The 25,220-nt window shown below is 41.7% G+C and overlaps 1 protein-coding gene and 1 pseudogene across 5 annotated transcripts in view; both read right to left on the bottom strand.

Annotated features, from left to right (window-relative positions):
* Nucleotides 1-1,256: 1,256 nt before the first annotated feature.
* The window catches only part of Ldoc1 (LDOC1, regulator of NFKB signaling), a 272,729-nt gene continuing 248,765 nt past the window's right edge, over nucleotides 1,257-25,220 (bottom strand). For 2 of the 5 annotated variants that reach the window (XM_039100224.2, XM_063280186.1), the window contains 2 exons: nucleotides 3,809-3,909; nucleotides 1,257-2,597 (listed from right to left, as the gene is read on the bottom strand). In XM_039100224.2, the coding sequence (XP_038956152.1) occupies nucleotides 2,053-2,496 (444 nt within the window). In that variant the 5' untranslated portion in view covers nucleotides 2,497-2,597; nucleotides 3,809-3,909 and the 3' untranslated portion in view covers nucleotides 1,257-2,052. The remainder of the gene's footprint in view (nucleotides 2,598-3,808; nucleotides 3,910-25,220) is intronic. The other 3 variants (XM_063280184.1, XM_063280185.1, NM_001402267.1) reach the window with 2 other exon arrangements.
* The window catches only part of Rrp12-ps1 (ribosomal RNA processing 12, pseudogene 1), a 33,839-nt pseudogene continuing 29,519 nt past the window's right edge, over nucleotides 20,901-25,220 (bottom strand).

The following is a 25,220-nucleotide window of genomic DNA, read 5'->3' as shown; positions in this document are numbered from 1 at the left end:
ACATCTTCCTATTAGAGCTAATCTCATAGCAAGCATTCAGCTGGCTGAGCCTTGCTACCAGGCCCTGCAGGGAAGTACCCATGCTTATAGGGTGCATAAAATGTAGCTGGCATTGTTCCAAATACCTTGTGGACAGAATCTGATTTAACCCATACATGTCAGGTTACTCATATGATGACCAGTGTCCCCCATTTCATCCTCCCTGGGATTTAGCTGTATAATAAATAACGTATGGTCATGCCTGAAACTCTTAAATCATGATGTATTATTTAAATTAATTAAAAGTTCTAAGTCCAAATTGGCTTTCAAACCAATGGAATGAGGACATTCAGGTAGATTCCAGAAACCTTAGATTCCCCCCATATTTCCTAGTTACCCCTGTATACCCCTCTACCAAGTTCATTTCATCAAGATAACAGACATAATGGACTGACTGACAGCCAGACAAAGCTGTACACATAATTCTCAGTACCCACCCTCTGAACTCTCTGGTCCTAGAGAGATGTCAACTCAAATTCCAGCCCCTGCTCTAGCTCAGAAGATATATAAGCATCTTGCCAATTTTCCTAGGCAAGAATCTGAGGCAAATGTATAAAGTGGAAGTCTAAGGATGTCTGCACAAGGAGGGTGGCATGTTGAGTTTAGGCTATACTGATTACAGGGCCACTAAAGTTAAGGGTTCTGATTGCTCTTCCAAAGGTTCTGAGTTCAATTCCCAGCAACCACATGGTGACTCATACCATCTATAGCGGGATCTTGACGCCCTCTTCTGGCTTGCTCGCATATGTGCAGGCAGAACACTGGATGCATAATAAACAAACAAACAAACAAACCTTAAAAAAAGTTGTCCTTAGCTTAAGAACTTGATATTTCATTAACTTAGTTAATGTATGTCTGAGCTCAATGGCCACCCACAGGTAAGAAGGACAATGGATAAAACTTCCCTGTCAGGAAACTTTACTGTGCCCAGTAATATGCCCCCATTGCCAGTTTAAACAGTAATGATGGCCCTTTATTTCTCCAATGATCTAATTGAAGATGATATGCCCCCTACCCAGTCACCCCTTTATATGCCACTTGGGAAGTTCCAGACAATGTTCCTTCCCCAAAGCCTTAAAAACCCTATGACAGGGCCCTTCTAGAGCCTAAAAGTGAAAGTGAGAATACTGGGATTGAAACAAGTTCCCCTATCGCAACGAATTAATGGAGGCCAGTGGCAATAGCCAATAGCAGCGCTTAACCATGAAAAGACAACATTTTGCTTCTGTTTTGCAGTGCTTGATATTTATTGCAAAGAATTACATTGCTTTTCCAAGTACTTGAAAGGATCTGGGCTGAATGTCTGTCCGTTTGCTTTTATTTTAGTACTCCTTGTCCACATGTACACATCTGTGAGGCTGCTGCAGTTCTGAAAGGAAAAGAGCTGTGCAAAACTGATGCATAGGAGAAAAGAAATGTCAACATTTTAACTGTCAGATAGGCACATCAGGTTGCTGCAGCAGTCTGGTCAGGCAGAGGCGGAACCTGGGAGTAAGTACAGAACTAACCAGGCTGTAAAGACTGGCTGGCCCCTTCAAGGGTTGGTGAGTTGTCCAAAGAGTCTGAACAAGTATAGCAACGTCTTCATCTTCTCGGTCCTTATCTTGAAAAGTGCATGGCTTCAGATGAAATTCGGTGAGTGGAGGTGAAATGTCAGCAATCTGCTTCTGGGCAGATGGATGTGTGGCCTGAGTTCCAGTGGATGTCCGCAGCAGGAATGCAGGTGGTCTCACAGGTTCTAATAGGGACCTGGAAAATGGCTGGAACTCAAACACAGTTCAGATTAGGATAGGTACCTGGGGGTGGAAGTGAGTTTTAGAGCAAGGTCCAGGCCCAACTCACAGCAGGTAACTGGAACAAAGACAAGCTCTAAAGAGAATGATGGAGCAAACAAACTGGCAGGGAAGAGGATGGTGATGCAAAGGGAGAGCTCCGAAACAGCAGGAGTGGCGGGTGGGAGTAGGAGGGAGAAGGCTTGTAGGACCCCAACTCTAGGCCTTAAGGGGCTCTGGCCTAGTAATCATCCTCCTCGTCATCATCGTCATCATCTTCATCGTCGGTATCCCAGCCAAAATACTGCTTCATCTCATTAACAAAGGCCCGATAATCACCAAGGATGTAGCTATTGGACTCGATGTAAGGCATCACCCACTCCTCGGCTTCCCCGGACAGGAGGCTGATCAAGAATGCCACTTTCATGGCGTCGTTGCAGAAGTGCTCCTCATTCACAAGCATGTAAGACATGGTCTGCACAACAAACTCGGGGAGCCGGCCGCTCTCGCCACTAAACCGTGAGGGATAGGGCACTGGACAGCTTGGCAGACGTACCTGGCGCAGCAGCCTGGCCCGCTCACACACCAGTATTCGCAGCTGCTTCAGGAGCTGGTTGTTCTGGATGCACAGGGCGCGGTGCCTCACCAGAAGAGCATACAGAAGTATCAGCAGCTGCTCCACCATGGTTAACCGCTTGGAAGGTCTTGGGCTCGGCTCGGATCGGGTCCGCGGAGTTGCACAGAGAGACAGAGCAGGAAGTGCGTGTCCTCAGAGTAGCGCTGACCCTGGGCAATAAATAGAGGGGTCCCAGCAAGTGGCAGAAGTTCCACCCACAAGGTCACTTTAGGAACCAGCGCGCTAGCGCAGTGCGGGGAGGAAGGTGTGGCTGGGAGGGGTGCGGGATGGCGTGGGGGCGTGGCCAGGGTGGGACTGGTGGCCAGAGTGGATGAGGCGGAGGAGAAGGGCGTGACCCAGGGAGCATCGCTGCGGGCTCCCGCCAGTTCTTCCACCTGGAAGAAGGGAGGGGAGGAGCAAAGCTTAAGACAGTGGAGGACAGATGCTCAGCCCTCAGGGCTGGCCTGCTCCAACTGAAACTTTTCTCCAGTAAGCCTGATCTGATGCTTCTTAACACATTTCCTTGCCCATTTAAATCTCACTCGGAGAAATAAAGTTGACTCTGAGGGCCACAGTGCAGGAGGCCATCTGGGTTCTGAGTTTAAAAGTCTTTCATTAAATAAATAAATAATACTCAACAAAGTGACTTCTCTTTGAGAAACAATTTCGATAAGACGATTTGGAAATTATATACAGGGTGTCTACTTGTAAACATCCTATCTTTGATTCTTTTCACGTCCTGTTTATCAGTGCACTTGTTCCTGAGTAGTTAACTAACATGAGCACTTTAAAAATAATTCTGTTCACCTATTTTGAGCGTGACTAGTTGTAGATGACTAAGCGTCTTTCTGGATCCTTGAGTTGATACATATTGGGCTTGCTTTTAAAGCCATGTCTCCGAATTCAATCAGTTCTGGTTCTATCCGCTACCCTGATCCCAGCCTGCTTTGCTCAGTTGGCTACATCTAATCCTTTAGCTGCCAGCCTTCCTCTTTTGCAGCATGTACTCTCTTCAGTAAGTAGCCCAGAACACTTTACAAGGTGAGTATACCCTTTCACTCCCCTGTTCAAGGCCCTCCAGTAGTTATTCCCTCTCTGCCTCCCCCAGTAAAAAGCAAACTCTTGGTCATAACTTACAAGGTCCTGCTTCTCCTTACTGTCTTCACATGGCCTCCTGTTAGGTTCTTCAACTATCTCATCTATATGTGAATTGTCTTCTCTATCAACAATTTATAGCTCCCATCACATTTCAATTATCTATATAGTATCCATCATATTCAATGTCAACATTATCGTCTGCCTCCACTTTCAAATGTAAGACAGTACAGCAGAGGGGCTTGGCTTTGCCAGCTTCTCTGACCTTAGTGCCTGCAAAACATACCTAGCCCAGAGGAGGAGCTTCCCTAATTGTGAGTCCTTGTCTTCTTCTGTGCTATGAATGCTCTCACAAGAAAAGAAGCTCTTTTAAGTGGGATAGGAGCACTGGGGAGAAGAGAGAGTACAGGTGAGAATACGCAAAGAAGCTTACTAGAAACCAATTATTTGTAAGCTAAATAATAAAATATAATGCATAAAATGGAATTATGGATAGATAGTGCTACTCCTTGAAAACATGGGTTATTAAATGAAAATTTCAGTGCCAGGCATGGGATACCTCCTTAACAGTTATTGGTCAGGGAGGACCCAGAGGCCCATAAAACAATACATGTTACTGCAACTGCTCTTGGTTGTGCATCATAACTAGATGGTAAAAGCCATTAGCTGAAGACACCACATAGCTTAGGTACAAGGCATACAGAAAACAACCTCAAAACAATCCCACTGCTGGCTATCTGTCTTTCAACAAAATTAGAACATTTTGGAGGCCAAGACTACCTTTGTCCTGCTTCTGCAAAAACAGGATGAAGTAAAGCAGATAAGACAAACACCAGTAATCTCTCTGGGGAGCCCTTTGATCCTGGAAAGCAGGAAATGGTCTGTTAAAAAATACCAAGAGCTAAGCAGTGATTTTTGTAAAGCAGCATTTCCAAGGTTTGAGTTAGAAAAGACAGGCAGATGAGGATGTCAAACAGAGAGCAGTGGTGAAGCAAATTCAAACTCAGTACCAGTGGACAACATATATAGAATTCAGTGGTTAGTTAACCATCATTTGGTTGACATATGGCTCACACACCTTTGTTAAGATCCATCAGACTTCCTGCTACCATTTACCCTGTTCAAGAGTACGTGTAGATTTCCTCATTCCCTTTCTCCCCATTAACTGGCCTTGACTGTTCCTTTAGATCTGTGTAAAGGTGTCAAAGACAAAGAAAGGTAGTCCCTGTGACTCTTCTCAGGCTCATAAACTTTATTATGGTGGTTTAAATTACAGGCCTAAGGGCTGGTGATGTGTAGTTTCTTGCTATGTCCTCTTTCCTATGCTCCAACTTCTGTCTCAGTATATACCTAGCAGCCAGACTGTCAAATTTCTTTAAATAAACATAAAAAGATATGTCTTGGTCTCTTGGTTACCAGAGAGGTATAAATAGCACACTGGCATTAAGATATGCCTCTCACAGTAAAAAGTAGCTTTGGAGAACATTTTATGAAATTCCATGTACTTTTTTGACACAAGCATGTGCTCATACTTCGTTGGGGATGCAGTGTATGCAGAGTTCAGAGAACAACTTGCAGAAGTTCATGTGTAAGACAAAGATCATGGCCACTCTACAGATCCAAAGCTATGTCACCATCTTACTAAGCATACCCAAGGACTGCTTTATCTAGGAGGTAAATCTGGAAGACTTAAGAACCTCTAGATGACACTGCCCCATCTGGGGTATCCATCCCATATACAGACACCAGACCTAGACAATATTACAGATGCCAAGAAGAAGCATGCTGACGGGAGCCTGATATAGCTGTCTACTGAGAGGCTCAGCCAGAGCCTGACAAATACAGAGATGGTTGCTAGCAGCCAACCATTGAACTGAGAACAGGGTCAGCAATGGAGGAGTTAGAGAAAAGACTGAAGGAGCTGAAGGTGTTTGCAACCCCACAAGAAGAGCAACAATATCAACCAATCAGAAACCCCCAGAGCTCCCAGAAACTAAACCACCTTCCCAAGAGTACACAGGGATGGATTTATGGCTCCATCAACATATGTAGTGGATGCCTTGTTGGGTATCAATGGGAGGAGAGGCCCTTGGTCCTGTTAAGGCTAGATGCCCCACTGTAGGGGAATGTCAGGGCAGGACGGGGAGGAGGGAGGGGGTGGGTGGGTGGGTGGGTGAGAGAGTGCCCTCACAGAAGCATGGGGAGGGGATGGGATATCGGGTTTCTGGAGGGGAAACCAACTGGGAAAGGGGATAACACTTAAGATGAAAATTAAAAAAAAATATCCAATAAAAGAAAAAAGAAAAAAGAAAAAGAACCTTTGGAGGCAAAAGCAAGCAAGCAAGCAAACAAACAATAAAGCAGGAATGAGGAAGTGTCTTTCATCCTCCCAGCTTATCAAAGTGCCAAGAAACAGTGTGGGATTTCTTTAAATTAAAAGTACTAAATTAATAAACTCTATAGTTGAATGAAATGTTAGTAAATAATGATGTATGTTAAGAGGAAAGATTCCAAATATTTCCTTGCACCACCAAATAGCTAGTTTAACAGAGTTGTTGAAAATTACAAAACAATCTTTCTCCCCACCTCCCCACTACCTCTCCTTCCCCTCCTCTTCGTCCTCTCCTGTCCCCTCCCCTTCCTGTCCCCTCCCCTCCCCTTCCTGTCCCCTCCCCTCCCCTTCCTGTCCCCTCCCCTTCCTGTCCCCTCCCCTTCTCTTCACCTTCCCAGGATCCTTGATTCCTTCCATCCTTCCATCTTTTACCAAACCATTTCCTCTCTGTCTTTCAAAATTCTTGAAACTATTCCCTTCTTCAGAAGTGAGGAGACATAACTCTCTGTTTACTCCTTCAAAGGATACTAGAAAAGCATGGTACCAGATAAATCTATAAAATTCATAGATTTCTAGCAGTTAATATGTTATAAAGATTAATTTGTACAGTATATTTACATTTTTTACATTACAAAATATAGAAATTTTCACCTCTCACATATTGCACTAGGATTGTTACTCGTAAATTAATATAATTAGTCACATTCATAAAACAAATGATTGTAGACATACTTGGCTCCTAATAGTTTAATCTATTTTAGGAAATGTGTGCCAAAACATTAAAATTTTTGAAGCAGATTTTAAGAGAGTGGTCTGGTATCATTTGCGGTTGCTCTAAGTATTAGTAACTATTCAGATTAATGTACACTCAGTTTTCCTTGGAACAAAATGGCGTTCACATGTTAAACACAACATGTTAACTATTCAGCAAAGCCATAGGAACATGATGCCTTGAAATTTTATCTGACAAGTAATGGAATAACTTAAAATCTGGAAAGCAAATTCTCACAGGCCTATTGTCTGCATTTTGCAATTGATACCATTGGGTAAGTGGCCCAAAGAATCCACATGAAGGAGAACAGCAACAAGGTAGTAAAGAAGCAGGAGACGGGCACTTCCTTCCTACACTTCAAAGTTCAGCTGAGCCACCAAGTGGGAGTCACTGAGTGAAGAACCCCAACTAGACCAACTATTAATGAATTACTAATTTACAAAATCACGAATAAGATGGCAGTTGCTAGAAGTCATAAAGATATGGAATAATTTGCTACATGAAAATATGGACATGAAACCTGTGGAAATAAAGATATATTACATTTAGAAATATAAATCCCGGAGTTGGGTATTTAGCTCACTGGTAGAGCACTTGCCTAGCAAATGCAAGGCCCTGGGTTCAGTCCTCAGCTCCAATATATATATATGTGTGTATATATATATATATATATATATATATATATGTATATGTATATGTATATGTATCTATATATATGTATCTATATATATGTATATATCTCTAAGATCTGACATCCTTTTTGAACCTGTGTATTATTTTTTCATATATTCTATTTTTACCTATTTGGCATCTGTTAATTATATAGTCAGGCTAATAGTCAAAGTTTTTAGCTCTCCCCAGTAAGCCAGAGCTCATACTCTGAAAATATTTCTCTGCTCTTACTTACAAACCATGGTGAAGGAGCCCACACCAGGTAGCAGACAAGTAGAGAAAGTCCCTGTCTGCAAAGTTTATGAGAATTGTTTAAATGAACAGTCTTAGTTAGGATTTCTATTGCAGTGAAGAGAGACCATGGCCACAGTAAGTCTTATAAAGGAAAGTATTTAATTGTGGCTGGCTTACAGAGTCAGAGATTGAGTCTATTATCATCATGGCAGGGGAAACAGGGAGACAGGTAGGCAGTCATTCTCCTAGAGGAGATGAAAGTGCTACATGTGGATTGGCAGGCAGTAGGGAGAGACAATCTGTCTGGCTTGAGTTTTTGAATCCATAAAGCCTAATCCTACAGTAACACACTCCCTCCAACAAGGCCACACCTATTTCAACAAAGCCTCATGTCCCAAATTTTTCAAATTAGTAGCATTCCCTTCAAGCCTATAGGGACAAATTTTATTCAAAATACCACAAACAACTCCAAAACTGTTTCTTATCTTTTATTTTTCACACACACACACACACACACACACACACACACACACACACACACGCATGCACTCACATGCAAAATTAACCTGTGACTCCCCCATATTTTCTTCTCCCTTCTGAACAAAGTGTGTGTTTTCCTCCCAAAACCATAGGTGACTACGTAAAAACCTGAAATGCATCTCAGGAATGTATTATAGGAGAATATATTTTATAAGACAATCTCTGAATTCAATTCCTGCTCATTAAATGTATGAATTGAGCTATATTGTTTTGTTCCTCACTTGCCTTAGAAACAAGTGGGTCCAGTAACAGGACTTCTATCACAATAATATAGGAAGAGCAAGACATTGTCTGGAAAACTGCAAAATGGCAATGTGGACTAACATTTTTGTTCACAGGAGTATTATTATTCACTGGACTTGCAGTCACTAGATTACAATCACCATTTAAATTTTATTGTGCAGTTATTTCATTTCCCTTATTTAACCTAGTAAGAAAAGAAACAGATCAATATATTGATAAACCTCAGAACTTATCCTGTACAAAGACCTGGTAGAAAACATTGCAGTCATGAAGCCTAGCTTGGCCTCAGCCTTGCTATGAGCTGAAGAAGACTCCAAATTCCTAATTCTTTTGCTTCCTCCTGAAATTTGGAGTTGTATCTGTGTGCCATCATGCCTAGCCCCTAAAGAGACTTTCAGATTTACTACATAGTAGTTTTCTGACAAGACTGAAAAATTGTTACAGACTACTCTAATGGCTTTTCCTGGTTGTCACCTTGACTATATCTAGAATGAACTACAATCTAGAATTGGAGGGTACACCTCTGATCCAGATCTTGAGGTTGGGAGACTCAAGTTTCTGACCTGGATCTTGGCATGGAGATTTTGAGGCACAGTGGCTATGAAAAACCTTAGGCCCTGGCAAAGTCGTACATACCTTTAATCCCAAAAGACTAAGGCAAAGGAGATCTCTGAGTTCAAGGTCAGCCTGGGACAAAACAAGTCCCAGGTCCAGGCGTGGTAGTATTACACACCTTGAATCTGTGCCACAACTTCTGCTGGAGGCCTACAAAGGACATTGGAAGAAGGAAGATTTGCTCTTCTTCACCTGCTTGCATTTACTTGCCAGCACATCTCTTAGAATCTACTTCTACAGAAGACCAGCTGAAACAACTAACCTTGTGGGACTGAGCAACTACTAGATCCTTGGACTTCCCATTCACAGTTGACCGTTGTTGGAGAGTTGGACTACAGACTGTAAGTCATAACAAATTCCCTTACTATATAGGGACTATCCATAAGTTCTGTGACTCTAGAAAACCTGAATATAGCTACAAAGAGTATACAGACTTCTTCAATAACTATAGTGTGGAACTTGTGAGCTTGTGACCTGAGTAAAGGTACTCTACACTGGTGGGAGTGGATGTTTAAGAGTGGGAGCAGGTAGAGGGGAGAAGATGAGAATGGAAGGAGAAAGGACTGAGGAGGAGGAGGAGAAGCCATGATGAACTGTAACTACATGGCCAGGAGAAACTGCAAGTAACAAGGAGTCTTATAGCTGGGGAATAAGTTAGTCTAAGGATGATATGCACAATCTAGGCACACAGCTTATAATCTCCAGAAATACTCATTGAAGGAGACCTCATTACCTGTGGTAGAGAACTGTTTACAGAAATAAAGATGATATGCTTAGAAATGCAAATTGATATTGATATTATTGATTTTTTTACTCTAGAGCTACTATAGAGTCATAAGAAAAAATCCTTATCTCGTTAGTCATACAAATATTAATTTCAGATCATTAAGGACCTAACATGAAATTTAAAACTATGATATATCTAAATACAAAAAGGCAATTAATATTTGAATATAATAAGATTATTTTCTTAAAGAACAGGATTAAGTAAATGAAACAGACAAACCACTCACTATACACATCACATATGTATATATACAGACACACACAAAGGACACATATATCTGGAGTAAGTAGTGTAATTGAACCATCAAACCATAGTAAACATGAAAACCATGAATGCACACTGTCAAGTAAAAATACGTGCATATTGCTTTTAAAGAAGAAAATATAAGAAAGTTACAGTCTCAACCACATGATATTCAAGAGAAAACCCAATAGACATGGTAAAAAGATAACTGCTAGACGCAAGAGTCAGTGTGAAAAAAATAATTGGAACTCAGAGGACATTTAGGACCCTGAAATTATTTTTTATAACACTGTAATGACACTTTATTGAAGTTACAGCTAAATTTCTAATTTTAGCTGTATTTCACTTACAGCCAAGTTTCATAAGCATCAGGTACTCTTCTTGTTGAAATCAGTTGCCATATATGCCACAAATTACAGTTACCATGGATTCTGTATCCTATCCATGACATTCATATATTCAAGTCCTAATTATATATCCAAAATATAACCTTATTTGGAAATTGGATCTTTGTAAACATTAGTTAAAAATCCAGCCATTATGGAAGGAGTTAAAGCAACTGTTCCTAAGAGAAAGGAATATCTGAAAATGAAAGGAAATAAAAACCATCTATAAATCAAAGAAAGGCCTAGAGCACATCTTTCCTTTACAACCCTCAGAAGGAATCAACCACAATCCTACATCTGATAGAGGGCTAATATCTAAAATATGCAAAGAACTCAAGAAGGTAAGAATTCAGAGAACCAAATAACCCTATTCAAACATGGACCCCCAGTGTAGGGGATTGTTGGGGGGGTGGTAATGGGAGGTAGATGGTGAGGGGAAAACCCATATAGAAGGAGAGGGGGAGGGGTTAAGGGGCTGATGGACAGGAAACCAGGAATAACATTTGAAATGTAAATAAGAAACACTCAATTTAATAAAAATGTGGGAAAAAAGAAAAAAAAAAGCATGTCACACACCTAAAAAAATGGGGTACAGAGCTAAACAGAAAATTCTCTGCTGAGGAATCTCAAATGGCTAAGAGGCACCTAAAATAAGTGTTCAACATCCTTAGTCATCAGGGAAATGCAAATCAAAAGGACCATAAGATTCTACCTCACACCAGTGAGAAAGGCTAAGATCAAAACCTCAGGTGACAGCAAATGCTGGCGAGGATGTGGAGAAAGAGGAACACTCCTCCATTGTTGGTGGGATTGCAGACTGGTACAACCATTCTGGAAATCAGTCTGGCAGTTTCTCAGAAAATTGGACATAGTATTACCTGAGGACCCAACTATACCACTCCTGGGCACAAACCCAAAAGAAGCTCAACATATAACAAGGACCCATGCTCCACTATGTTCATAGCGCCCCTATTTATAACATCCAGAAGCTGGAAAGAACCCAGATGCCCTTCAACAGAGGAATGGATACAGAAAATGTGGTACATCTACACAATGGAGTACTACCCAGGTATTAAAAACGACTTCCTGAAATTCTTAGGCAGATGGGTGGAACTTGAAATTTTCATCCTGAGTGAGGTAACCCAGACACCAATGAATATACATAGTATATACTTACTGATAAGTGAATATTAGTCCAAAAGCTCCCTATGCTCATGACACAACCCACAGACTAGATGGAACTTAAGAGGAAGGAAGACCAGGGTGGGATGCTTCAGTTCTGCATTGAAAGGAGAACATAATGATGGTGGGAGATGGAGGGATGGGGGACCTGGAAGGGAGAGAGCTTCGATAGAAGATGAGGACTGGGACAGCCACTGGAAGTTCCCAGATGCCAGGGAAATGAGAAGCTCCCAGGACCCAACAGGGAGGACTTTAGCCAAAATGCACAGAGAAAGGGAGATAGAAGCTGTAGAGACCGCCTCCAGTAGATAGACATGGCCACTGGTTGAGGAAAAGGGCCACCCACCCACCTCAAAGTTTTTAACCCAGAAGTGTTCTTGGTCCAAAGGAAGATCAGGGACAAAAAAAGGAACAGAGACTGAAGGAAGGGCCATCCAGAGACTGTCCCACCTAGGGATCCATCCTGTTTGCAGACACCAAACCAGACTCTATTGCTGTTGCCAAGAGGCACTTGCTGAGAGAAACCTGGTGTGTTCCTTGGGAGGTTTGGCCAGCAACTGACCAAATGCAGATGTGGATGCTTGGAGCCAACCATCAGACTGAGTGCATAGACCCTGGTGGAGGAGTTGGCAGAAGGAGTGGAGGAGCTGAGAGAGATAGCAACCCCAAAGGAAGAACAACATCAGCTGACTGAACCACTCAGTGTTCCCAGGGAGAAGACCACCAACCAAGGAGTGTACAGGGAGGGATCCATTGGTCCTGTTACTACATATACAGCAGAGGATAGTCTTGTCTGATATAATAGGAAGGGGAGCCCTGTGAAGATTTGATGCCCAGCATAGGGGAATGCTGGAGTGGTGGGACAGGAGAGGGTGGGTGGGGGAGCACCCTCATAGAAGTAAAGGGGAGGTGGGAGAGGGCATATGTGGGATGAGACGAGGTTGTGGAAGGGTAACTGGGATGTGGAATATCATTTGAGATGTAAACTAATGGAATGATTACTATAAATAAATAAACAAATAAATAAATCAGATGCATAGCTAAAACAATTGAGAGGCTTGATCTGAAATGAAAGGAGGTCATGTGAACTGAGCCAACAGTCTATGTTGTACAATGTACTGTATGTACTGTCAGGAATTAGGGTCACTCAGCGAGTACATACTACAGAATCACTAAACTAGTATGTGTGTGGAGGGGATCATTCTCACACACTTAATGTGAGTAGCACCTATTGCGGTAAGGATCTAGTAGGAGAAACTTTGTGTGTGTGTGTGTGTGTGTGTGTGTGTGTGTGTGTGTGTGTGTGTGTGTGTGTGTGTCTTTTTATTCTTTAATCATTTTTTCACAGTCCAGTATTTATCCCCTCCCAGTCTGTTCTCTGACTGTTCCTCATCCCATAAACCCCCAATCTCCAAGAGGATGACCCTTACTGCACAATGCCAACCCCACCAGACCTTCTCATTCCCTGAGGCCTCAAGTCTCTTGAGGGTTAGGTGCATCTTCTCTCACTGAGGCAAGACCAGGAAGTTCTCTGCTTTATGTGTGTCAGGGGCCACATTATCAGCTGCTGTATGCTTCCTGGTTGGTGGCTCAGTATTTGAGAGATCTTGGGGGTTCGGGTTAGTTGAGACTGCTGGCCTTCTTATGGGGTCACCCTCCTCCTCTGCTTCTTCCAGCTTAACCACAGGGGTCACCAGCTTCTGACCATGTGTTTGGTGTATCTGCATCTGATTCTTTCAGTTGTTTGTTGGGTCTTTCAGTGAGTAGCCATGCTAGGCTTCTGTTGTAAGCACACCATAGCCTCAGTAATAGCATCAGGCCTTAGGGCTTCCCCGTGAGCTGGATCCCAACTTGGGCCAGTCACAGGACCTCCTTTCCCTCAGGGTCTTCTCCATTTTTGTCCCTGCATTTCCTTCAGTCAGGAACAATTCTGGGTCAGAATTTTTGACGGTGGGATTGCAACCTCATCCCTATACTTGATGTTTTGTCTTTTCACTGGAGGTAGGCTCTACAAGTTTCTTCTCTCCACTGTAGGGCATTTCATCTAGGCTCCCCCACTTTGAGTCCTGAGAGTCTGTCACCTCCTAGGTCTCTGGTACATTCTAGAGGTTTGCCCCACATCCTACCTCCTGAGGTTGCCTCTTTCCATTCTCTCTGCTGGCCCTCAGGACTTCAGTCCTGTTTCACCCTGCACAATAACTGATCATGTTCCCCCTTTCTCCTCCCTGTCCCCTTTCCTACTCAGGTCCCTCCCACTCTCTGCCCCCCCTCTACCCCCCAACAAAAGACTGCTTTCTTCTCCCTCCCAAGTGGGATTGGGGCTTCTTTATTTGGGTCCTTCTGTTTGTTAACCTTCGTGAGTCCTGTGGATTGCGTCCTGGGTATTCTTTAGGTTTTTGACTAATATCTACTTATTATTGAGTACATATCATGTGTGTTCTTTTGTGTCTAGGTTACCTCACTCAGGATGATATTTTTAAATACCACCCGTCTGCCGAAGAATTCCATGAAGTTGTTGTTTTCAATAGCTTAATAGTATTCCATTGTGTAAATGTACTACATTTTCTGTATCCATTCCTCTGTTGAAGGAAATCTGGGTTCTTTCCAGCTTCTGACTATTATAAATAAGGCTGCTATGAATATAGTGGAGCATGGATCCTTGTTATATGTTAGAGCTTCTTTGGGGTGTATGCCCAGGAGTGGTATAGCTGGGTCCTCAGGTAGTATTATGTCCAATTTTCTGAGGAACTCCCAGATTGATTTTCAGAGTGTTGTACCAGCTTGAAATCCCACCAGTAATGAAGGAGTTTTGCTCTTTCTCCACATCTTCACCAACATGTGCTGTCACTCGAGTTTGATCTTAGCCATTCTGCCTGGTGTGAGGTGGACTCTCAACGTCATTTTGATTTGCATTTCCCTGATGACTAAGCACTTTGAACATTTCCTTAAGTGCTTCTCAGCCATTGGAGACTCCTCTGTTGTAAATTCTCTGTTTAGTTCTATACCTTATTTTTTGATTGGGTTTTTTTTTTCATGGTTAGCTTCTTGAGTCCCTTTGTGTGGTTTTAAATCTGCATTAGAACTGTTTTTCAGTTTGGCTTCCAGGTGTTTTTTCTTTCTGTCAGTGACCTATGCGCTGGAAATCTGTTGTGATTTTTATCTAACCGGTTCTGCCCTAATGAAGTGGAGGTTGCTCAATAGCTTAGGGGGAAACCCCTGTGACTCTGAAACTTCCTTCACTGACTGATCTGAGCCACTTTCTTAGTCTTAGGTCAGTGTCTCTCATTGGCAGACTTCGACTAGGAAAGAAGATGCTAGAAAACTGTTCAAGATTTTTCTCCTATGATTTTCAAAGAAAACTTTAAAATAGTTTGGTGGTTGTTGCAGACAGAAAAAATAATTGACCTAGAGATACCCAATCCCTAAAACTACTTAATGTGTAATTTTACATTTAATTAAATTTAACAAATTAAAGAGTACTATAATATAGGAAGAATGCCCTGGATAATTTGCACAGTTCCAGTATAGCTGGAACTATATACAAGTGCTTCTTCAAAATGAAAAATAAGGATGAGGAAGAGGAGGAAGATGAAGATGAGAAGGAGGAGAGAAGGAAGAGAGGGAGAGAGAGGAAGGGCAAGGAGGAAGAGGGAGAAGGAGAGGGGAGGAACAAGGAGGAGGAGGAGGTGGAAGAGGGGGAGGAGGAGGTAGAAGAAGAGGAGGAGGAGGTGGAGGAGGAAGAGGAGGAGGAGGAGGAGGAGGAAGAGGAGGAGGAAGAGAAGGGATAGAGAAGTGGTGTGCATAATGATCCTTTTTAGAGATAGAGGAATAGACCAAACGGCCAAGTGCAGTCAATCTCTACAACTGAATATAACCATGAAAGTTGTCTGATTTTTGTCCCTACAGAACCATAGATTAATAACCATATGCTGATTAAGTCAAATAAATTTGCAATAATCTATTATAACAGCAGTAGAAAAAGAAACAAGGAGATAAGTGGAAATCTGGACAAAAGGATTTTAAATGGAAAGCTAAACTAAAATTAATGAATGAGGTTATCATACATACTTTAAAAATACAAATTCTATGACACTGGTAGGGTACAAATAGAGTAATTAAAGACAAGGACAACAGTAACATCACTGGCATTCTTCATTACATTGAGTTTCACTTTCAGAACTTAGTTTAACTCAGATTAAATAAATAATATAAAATCTGTTTATTTATAAGTAAGTATGTATACTTGACAAAAACAAATAAAATTTTTGAAGTATGAGATTTGCTTTGGATTTTACAGTTAAGAGATGATCTCAAGTCTCAGACTTTAGATTTTAGACTTGTACTTTAAAACGGTGTTTAGACTGTGAAAGGTGATGGAGACTTTTGATGTTAGACTAAATGAATATTGCATTACGACATGACCACAGGTCTATGAGGGCCCAGGAGAGAAATGAAGTGGTTTGAATAAGAGTGGCCCCCAGAGGCTCATAGAATGTATGGTCCCCTGTTGGACAAACTGTATAAGACAGATTAGATGATGTGCCTTTGTTGGAGGAATGTGACTAGGGGGCAGGCTTTGAGGCTTCAAAAGCCTACACCATTTCCAGTTATTTCTCTCTGCCTTATTTCATGAATCAACTTTGTAAGTATCGGCTTATGCTCCAGAAGCATGGTTACCTGCTTGCTGACATACTTCCTGTCACTAGATCATGAACTCATCAGTCTCTGAAACTGTAAGCCCTCAATAAACCATTTCTTCTGTAGCTGCTTTGGTCATGTGATCTTATCATAGCAATAGAAATGTACCTAAGAAAAGCTTTATGGTAGACAGAGGAGACTGTTAAAGATTTGAACATTATTTATAGATGTAAATGTCTCAAAAACATAAAACTTATCTACAACTTTTTATTTGGTGTAATAATTTCTACATTAGTTGCCTTTCATTAAAAAAGAACAGATTATATCCTCAGGGTACACATTTATAGGTGTTCACACAGAAATTTATAGCACAGAAAGCCTGATGGTTTTCTCCTACTTTGGATATATTTACATATATATATAATATATATATATATTATATATATATATGTCATTCTGGTAGTGGTGACTCTCAGAAATGGTGAACACAAGCCTTAGACTTGGAAAACAATGGAGAAAACACTCTAAGGTTTAATTCATCTTCTGTGAGATATGCTTTCTTCATTTATTTAAGAGCTTTGATTTTGCTTGGTCTTGGAAATGAGAGAAAATCACAGCTTAGAGAAAGGAACAGCCAAAATAAAGTCCCAAACACCCAGTTTCTCTTTTATTAAAGGTGCAGTGTCTTTGTCTTTCTATACTTCCCCAAACAATGGCCAACAAACAGTTTGTTGCCCTCGTTTAACGCACAAAGCAAAACAAAATTTCAGTGTTGACAATATTTCTCTATTTGCTCATATAGCAAATTACATTAGATTTACACATTGTCAAAATTAAAAAAAAATGTTTTAAGTGTTTGGCACAAGAGCTTCTCTGCAAATATACTTAGTTACTTTTCTCAATGATATGACAACATACCTGACAGAAGAAGTTTAAGGGAGAAGAGGCTTATTTTGGCTCAAAAGTTCCCCTCATAGTGGGGAAGGTATGATAGCTAATGGGGCTCAGACCATGGAATCAGGAGCATAATGTATGGCTTACTTATATCTTGATGGATTTGAAAAAAAATGCACAGAAAGCTATAACTCTCAATGCCTATTCTTATTGATCCACCACAAATATGCCGTGACTCTAGTCTCACAGCATCCACAATATTCCCGAACCTACTGTTTTTAAATATGGGATCCTGCACTGGATTCTCAAGCCACATTAGTAATCACATATTAAGAATATGAAAACTGTGCTTTTTCATAACACCTGCTTCTCAAATATTCAGGGAAAGAAAGCTAAAACAGGCAGTTGATATCATGCTGGACTTCATTACCAAATCCCTAGGATTACTATGAAAATTGAAAAGGAAAATTAAGAGATCAAGGAGGTGAGTGTGGAAAGGTTTGGAGGGAAAAAAAGGGAGTGAGAAATGACATAATTATATTATAATCTAAAAAAGGAAAATATAATTTTTGAAATATTTACTGTTGTTGGCAAGATCAATCAACTCAGTTAACTAAGTATCCAAAACCTACCATTCTATCTATGGTGGTTTGTATATGTTTGGCCCAGGCAGTGGCACTATTAGGAGGTGTGGCCTTGTTGGAGAAGGTGTGTCACTGGGGACATGTGCTTTAATACAATAGTCCTAACTCCCTGGAAGCCGGTATTCTGCTAGCAGCCTTCAGATGAAGATGTAGAACTCTCAACTCCTCCTGCACCATTCCAGCCCAGATGCTGCCATGGTCCCACCTTGATCATAATGGACTAAACCTCTGAACATGCAAGCCAGCTGAAATTAAATGTTGTTCTTTATAATACTTGCCTTGTTCATGGTATCTGTTCACAGAAGTAAACCCTAACTAAAACAGAAGTTGGTACCAGGGACTGGGGTAATGCAGTGATAGATCTGATAATGATTTTGTTAGGAAGAATGTGGATTTGGGACTTTGGATTTGAAAAGCAGTGGAATGCTATATATGGGGTTTAATGGGCTATCCTACAAGGAATATGGAAGACTTCATTGCTGTGCGTTATTTGAACTGTGCAGACTTGACCCAAATGGGTTCAGTGGAGAAGAATTTCAGTATGTGGCCGAGAGACTGTTTTTGTAGTATTTTGGTGAAGAACATGGCTGCATTTTGCCCTTGTCGTAACAGTCTGCCTGAGGTGAAGAGACTCAGATTAATTGCACTGACAAAGGAAGTCTAGGAACACCCATCATAGATATAATTCTCTGGTTAAGTCTTAAAAGAGCATTTTTAAAACACATAGCAAGCTGAGAAAGGAAAAATACAAAATATATGGTTTGAGTATTAAAGAGCTCCAGGAAGTGAACTGGAGCTGAATCCTGTGTTTAAAAATATTAAACTGAATAAGGGAGTACTGACCTTGGGGCAAGCTACCACTTAGCAAAGTTTAGGTTCAAGAATGGCAAAACAAGCCTTTAATCACAGGAGGCAAAGCAAGCAGATCCTGAGCTCAAGGCCAGCCTTGAACAGAGCAGGTTCTAAGTGAAGAAAAGCTTAAGGCCAGGCATGGTGGCACATGCCCTTAATCCCAGCATTACAGGAGACAGAGTCATGCAGATTTCTGAATTCCAGGTCAGAACAAGTTCCAGGACACCCAAGCTTAGGCAGTGAAGGAGTTGGAAAACAAAGCTGGTGATAATATAATAAAACGGGGGGGGGGGGATGTTCTAGCCACATCATGCAGCAGAACTCATTACACAGCTTCAGCCATTTGAAAATAGAAGGGACTACTGGGACAACTGATGCTGGTTAGCTGGAGCTGATAAATTAGTGATGATCAGGAAAAGACCAGCATCACTGAGGTGAAATCTTCTGGGAAGTATTTTCTGAGAGCACAAAGAAGCTGTGTTCCAGAGATAGTCAAGGTTGTACCTCATGCTGCAGCTGTACCTGGTAATGAGTAAGAGTCACTCAGGTGGTGCTGGTTCTGAAGGCATGAATGTGTCATGAAGAACAGCTGAGGCTTGGTACTGTGAGAGGCCATGAAAGGCCATTGGTGAAGGTGCAGCCCCAGTTGCAATTGATGGCTCAGAACTGAAAGGACTTGAGGCTTGGACCATGAAGAAAGCTATTGGTGAAGCCTAGTGGAAGCAGATGACCCCAGTGTATTGGACATGCCAGTACCATGTGATGATCACCAAGAACAGCAGCAACAGTGGAGTGGATCAAACAGCACCTAGAATGCTACAGAGAGCAGGGATGAAGATGTGACCCCAGATTTTGGGAGTGCCTCAAAAAATCATGTGTATATTCCAGGCATTGGAACAAGAAACTATAACATTGAAGTTGCCTGGGAGACCCAAGACGTTTGTGATACCAGAGCCATGTGCTATATGTTGAGGAAAACTACTAATAGGTAGTGGAACCAGCCAAGGACAAAAAACTTTGTAGCAGTCAACAAAGATGAAAAAGGAGCTGGAGATCTGAAGACCACTTTGGCATCAGACATGGAGATGTTTGGAGTTTGCCCAGCTGGTTTCCTGTCTTGCTTTGGGGGATTAGAGTTGAGTGTTGGGATGAATCTTAAAAGAGACTTTGGACTTTGGACTTCAACATTGTTGAGACTGTTATAGACTGTTGAGTCTTTGGGAGTTAGACTAAATATACTTTTATTATTATGCTATATCTAAGTATGGCCTCCAGAGACTTATGTGTTTGATCAAGCCTATGGGACCTGGGAGTGGAATATGATGCTTCGTATATGCTTGGTCCAGGGAGTAGCACTATTAGGAGATGTGCTCTTGTTGGAGTAGGTGTGGCCTTGTTAGAATAGGTTTGTCACTGTGGGCATGGGCTTTAGTACCCTAGTCCTACCTCCCTGGAAGCCAGTATTCTGCTAGAACTATTCAAATGAAGATGTAGAACTCTCAGCTCCTCTTGCACCTTGACTGGCCAGATTCTGCCATGCTCCCACCTTGATGATAATGGACTAAACTTCTGAATGTGTAAGCCAGCCCCAATTAAATGTTGTTCTTTAGAAGATTTGCCTTTGTCGTGGTGTCTGTTCACAGCAGTAAAACCCTAATATGTCACTATCAAAGCCCGCTTTTTTATGGAAAGGCAGTAAACCTCTGTGTTGTCTCTTTGTGAGAACTATTATCTCCATTAGTACAGTGCAATGAAAACAGGATCTTTATAACTTTAGTAGAGTATTACTAAAAACGGCGACACAAGTGATTTGAATGAACGTTCTCAGTTACTCAAATGATTTGGAAACTCAGTGCCTCTTTTCTCCCATGGGTCCATAAACTTCCACACATAAGAGTGTTCTTAAATCAACTCAAATCTGAAGTCCGATGACTGTAGAGTTAACATATTTATAAAAGCAGAAGATAATAGCTACTAACAGAGAGTAAGTACCATATGTCCAGTATACATAATAAAAGTGGACAGAGGGTGATTTTTGCATTTTAGTTCTTTCTGTGCTTGCTATTTTTCTCACCAGAAGAATGTAGGTTTGCCTCAAGCACTTGGTGTCCGGACTTTAAAGTTATAACACTGCCTTCAGTCTATTCATGATCTATAAGGGGGACACATAAGAATGAAATTGGGAGAAATATTATGCAAAGTTCTTACTGTACTTATAAACATTTTCCTACTAAAGTTACATCTCTGTATTTGAAATACAACTATCTTGCACTACCTGAAAGCATGACTTACCAGAACTTTTGGGATATATCAAAAACTGATATGACAAAAAGTTATAGCTCTAGTCTCTTACATTAAATAGAGAGAAGATTTCAATTAAATAATGATACTGTTTACTATCATAAAAATATAAATAAGTTAAATACAAAACCAGTAGAAGAAAAGAAATAATGAAGACCAGGGCATGATTCAATAAAGTGAAAAATAAAAGAATCGCACAAAGAATTAAAGATGGAGCAGAGACTGAGGGAATGGCCAACCAATGACTGGTCCAACACAAGAGACTCATTCCATGGGCAAGCACCAATCACCAGCACTATTAATACGCTGTTATGCTTGCAGACAGGAGAATAGTATGGCTGTCCTCTGACATGGCCCACCTAGTAGATGACTCAGACAGATACAGAGACCCACAGCAAAAATTGGATGGAGCTCAGGGAATCTTAAGGAAGAGTTGGGGGAAGGACTGAGGAATTCTGAAGGAATAGGAAATCCATAGGAAGTCGAACAGAGTCAAATAAATTGGAACCTTGAGGGCTCTCAGAGACTGAAGCACCAGCCAAAAGGCATATATGGGCTGGACTTACTCCCCCCGACTCAACACACACACACACACACGTAGCAAATGTGCAGCTTTGTCTTCATGTGGGCCCCAAACAATCCAGTTCCCCTACTGGACTGCCTTGTCTAGCCTTAGTGGCAGAGGATGCACCTAGCCTTGCAGTGACATGATGTGTCATGGTGGAAGCATATGACCAAGGAGCTAAGCTCTACCCTGTCAGAAGAGAAGGGTCTTCGAAGATGGAGAGGTAAAGGGACTGAGGGAGGAGGAACTGGAGGAGGTTCGGGAAGAGGAGGGGCAGCAATAGAGATGTAAAGTGAATAAATACATAAATAAATGGAAAAAGAATTAATTAAACAAAGCACTGCTTCTTTTCAACCATGGAAAATCATTTAGCCAAGCAAAATAAAACAAATAGACGATCCAAATTAACAAATTAAAGATGAAAATATATAAATGGAATCAATGAGATGATTAGGAAATACTTTGAAACCTCCATTCCAAAATGGTGAGTGATGAACAGTTTAGAAGGAATACCTAAGTATTTCTGATAAACATATGAACTACCAAATTTAATCAATAAACGATTTTATAGTGAGCTGCAATATTGAAACAAATTGTCTCCCAATAGAGAAAATCCCGGGATAGGACCAACCAACTCTCCATAAGTTAAACATGGTTTACATGCTTTATTTAGACTTAAATTTTATTTGAGACTTTGTATGTGAGAGTGTGTGTGAGAGTGTGTTTGTGTGTGTGTGTGTGTGTGTGTATATATGTGTATGTGTGTGTGTGAGAGAGAGAGAGCGAGCGCATGTGAATGCATGCCAGCACATGTACATTTACACGTGTGTGTGGACATGTATGCAGATGCCTGTGATGGCCAAGAAAGCATCAGATACGCTGAAGGTAGAGTTACAGGTGGTTGGGAGCCTACATGTGGGTGATAAATATCAAACCTGGGTCCTCCACCAGAGGCAAAAGTACTCTTAATGGCCCTGTATATGACTGGTCTAGTGTGTTTTAAATTTTTTTGCATGTATTTTATTGGGTATGTGTGCCTATATTTATTTGAGAAATTGATCTATAATTTTTTTTGAGGGTTGACACAGGGTCATGCACATTAATTCTGCCCCTGATTACCACAGATCTTACACATGCAGACCACAATCATCACTGTTCCCATGGCCACATTGGACAGAAAGCAGAACACCTCATAGGTCCTTCTTAGAGGTAGCATCGCCATATTTTTGCTCCTAGATTCTGACAATGTTTCTAAAGGACATTTGGAGTTTCCAAAACCCTAGGCGTCTCTCCCGGAACTGAGTTCTGTTTTCAACGAGTCATTCTCTGTCCAGGTTCAACACCTGGTTCCAATGAGTCATTCTCTGTCCAGGTTCAGCAAGGCTCACACCTGGAGTTCTTGCTAAACATCACTCCCCAGAGGCATTCAGAGGCAACGATCCGTTCTGTAGAGTCTGTGTCCCACCTGCGATCCCGCTGGGAAGATTTCACCAGGCCTTTAAACTGTCCCTATAGCTTCACTTTTTTCCTGCAGTTGAGCTTGGTTCTGTTGAATGGGGTGTAAGCACAGTGTTGCAGGTAGTCCTTCTCCTTCACATCACCCTTTGCCTTCTAGGCCTTATATTCACTCCAGGTGCAGCCTTCTTAGCCACAGGGCAATGGATGCTGGAGCCTCCAGCTTGTAACGAAGTGGGATCTGCAGTTCACCTTCCTCTGCTGCTTAAGCTTCTTTTTACTTCTGATACTGTCATCTTCCATTACATTGGTCATCTCTTCATTTCTCCCTTTAGTGACATCTTCTTCCATCTTGTCTCCATCTTCCTCCTTCTGTATGATCAGCCGGCCAGCAGAGCTCAACTTGAAGCCATGGTCATTTTTCTTGCCCTGCCTGGGCCCACACTGAGTGGCAAGGACTCAATGGGCCTCCTTGGGATCCAGGAAATTGAGGGGCTCATCACTACCACCTTCCTTCAACCATGCCCAACTCCTCTGTCATCCAAGCTTCCACTGCTCCTTGCCTTGGCCTCGTTTTTCTTCCTCATCTTCTTTCTCAATGTCAGCCAAAATCTCCTCAATGCTGTTACCTTTGCTCTGGACAGGCTCCTCCTCCTCTTATTCCTCTTACTCTTCTTTCCCCTCCTCTGTAGCACCCTGGATCAGGGTACGATGCTTCTTGGTCAAGGTCACAGCTTTTCTGATTTTTTATTGGATATTTTATGTATTTACATTTCAAATGTCATCCCCTCTTCCCCCTCTACCCTCTCCCCTTCTTCCTCCCCTTGCTTCTATGCAGATGTTCTACTCCCACCTCAACACCCAGACATTCCCCTAAACTAGGGAAACAAACCTTCACAGGACCAAGAGCTTCTTCTCCTATGGATGCCAGACAATGCCATCCTCTGCTACATATGTGGCTGGAGCCATGGGTCCCTCCATGTGTACTCTTTGGTTGGTGGTTTAGTCCCTGGGAGCTCTGAGGTTATGGTTGGTTGATATTGTTGTTCTTCCTATGGGGTTGCAAATCCCATCAGCTCCTTCAGTCCTTGCTCTAACTCCTCAATTGTGGTCTCCATGCTCAGTCCAATGGTTATCTGGTACCATCCTCATTTGTGTCAGTAGGGCTCTGGCAGAGCCTCTTAGGAGACATCCATATCAGGCTCCTGTCAGCAAGCACTTCTTGGCATCAGCAATAGTGAATGGGTTTGGTGGCTACATATGGGATGGATCCCTAGGTAGGGCAGTCTCTGGATGGCCTTTCCTTCAGTCCCTGCTCTACTCTTTGTTCCTGTATTTCTTCCCATGAGTATTTTGTTTCCCCCTCTAAGAAGGACTGAAGCATCCACACTTTGGTCTTCCTTCTTCTTGAGCTTCATATGGTCTGTGAATTCTTTCTTTGGTATTCCAAGCTTTGGGGCTAATAATATCCACTGCAAAATGTCTATAAGTCAAAGGACACTGCCAATAGGATAAAACAGCAACCAACAGATTGGGAAAAATCTTTACCAATCCTACATCCAATAAAGGGCTAATATCCAATATGTACAAATAACTCAAGAAGTTAGACTGCAGAGAATCAAATAACCCTATTAAAATAGGACACAGAGCTAAGCAAAGAATTCTCAGCTGAGAAGTATCAAATGGCTGAGAATTACCTAAAGAAATGCTAAACATCCTTAGTCATCAGGGAAATGCAAATCAAAGCAACCCTGAGATTTCACCTCACACCAGTGACAATGGCTAAGATCAAAAACTCATATGACAACAGATGCTGGAGAGGATATGGAGAAAGAGGAACACTCCTCCATTGTTGGTAGGATTGTAAACTGGTACAACCACTCTGGAAATCAGTCTGGAGGTTCCTCCGAAAACTGAACATTGCACTACCTGAGGATCCAGTTATAGCATTCCTGAGCATACACCCAAAAATACTCCAACATATAACAAGGACACATACTCCACTATATTCATAGCAGCCTTATTTATAAAAGCCAGAAGCTGGAAAGAACCCAGGTGCCCTTCAACAGAGGTATGGATACAGAAAATGTGGTACATTTACACAATGGAGTACTACTCAGCTATCAAAAACAATGACTTCATGAAATTCTTAGGCAAATAGATTGAACTAGAAAATATCATCCTGAGTGAGGTTCCAGTCCCAAAAGCTTTCTGATGTTTATTTGGACTTTGTGGTATTCTCTAGGTAGCAGAAACTTCACTAACTGGAACCCAAACTTATGGATGAACTTGATGAAAAGGTTCCAAAGCTTCATGTGGGAATGCCATCCCATATCCTCTGAC

The sequence above is a fragment of the Rattus norvegicus genome, chromosome X (genome assembly GCF_036323735.1).
Source record: "Rattus norvegicus strain BN/NHsdMcwi chromosome X, GRCr8, whole genome shotgun sequence".
NCBI classification, from domain to species: domain Eukaryota; kingdom Metazoa; phylum Chordata; class Mammalia; order Rodentia; family Muridae; genus Rattus; species Rattus norvegicus.
Note: the sequence above shows the minus strand (reverse complement) of the source record. Positions and strands in the feature narration are given on the sequence as shown.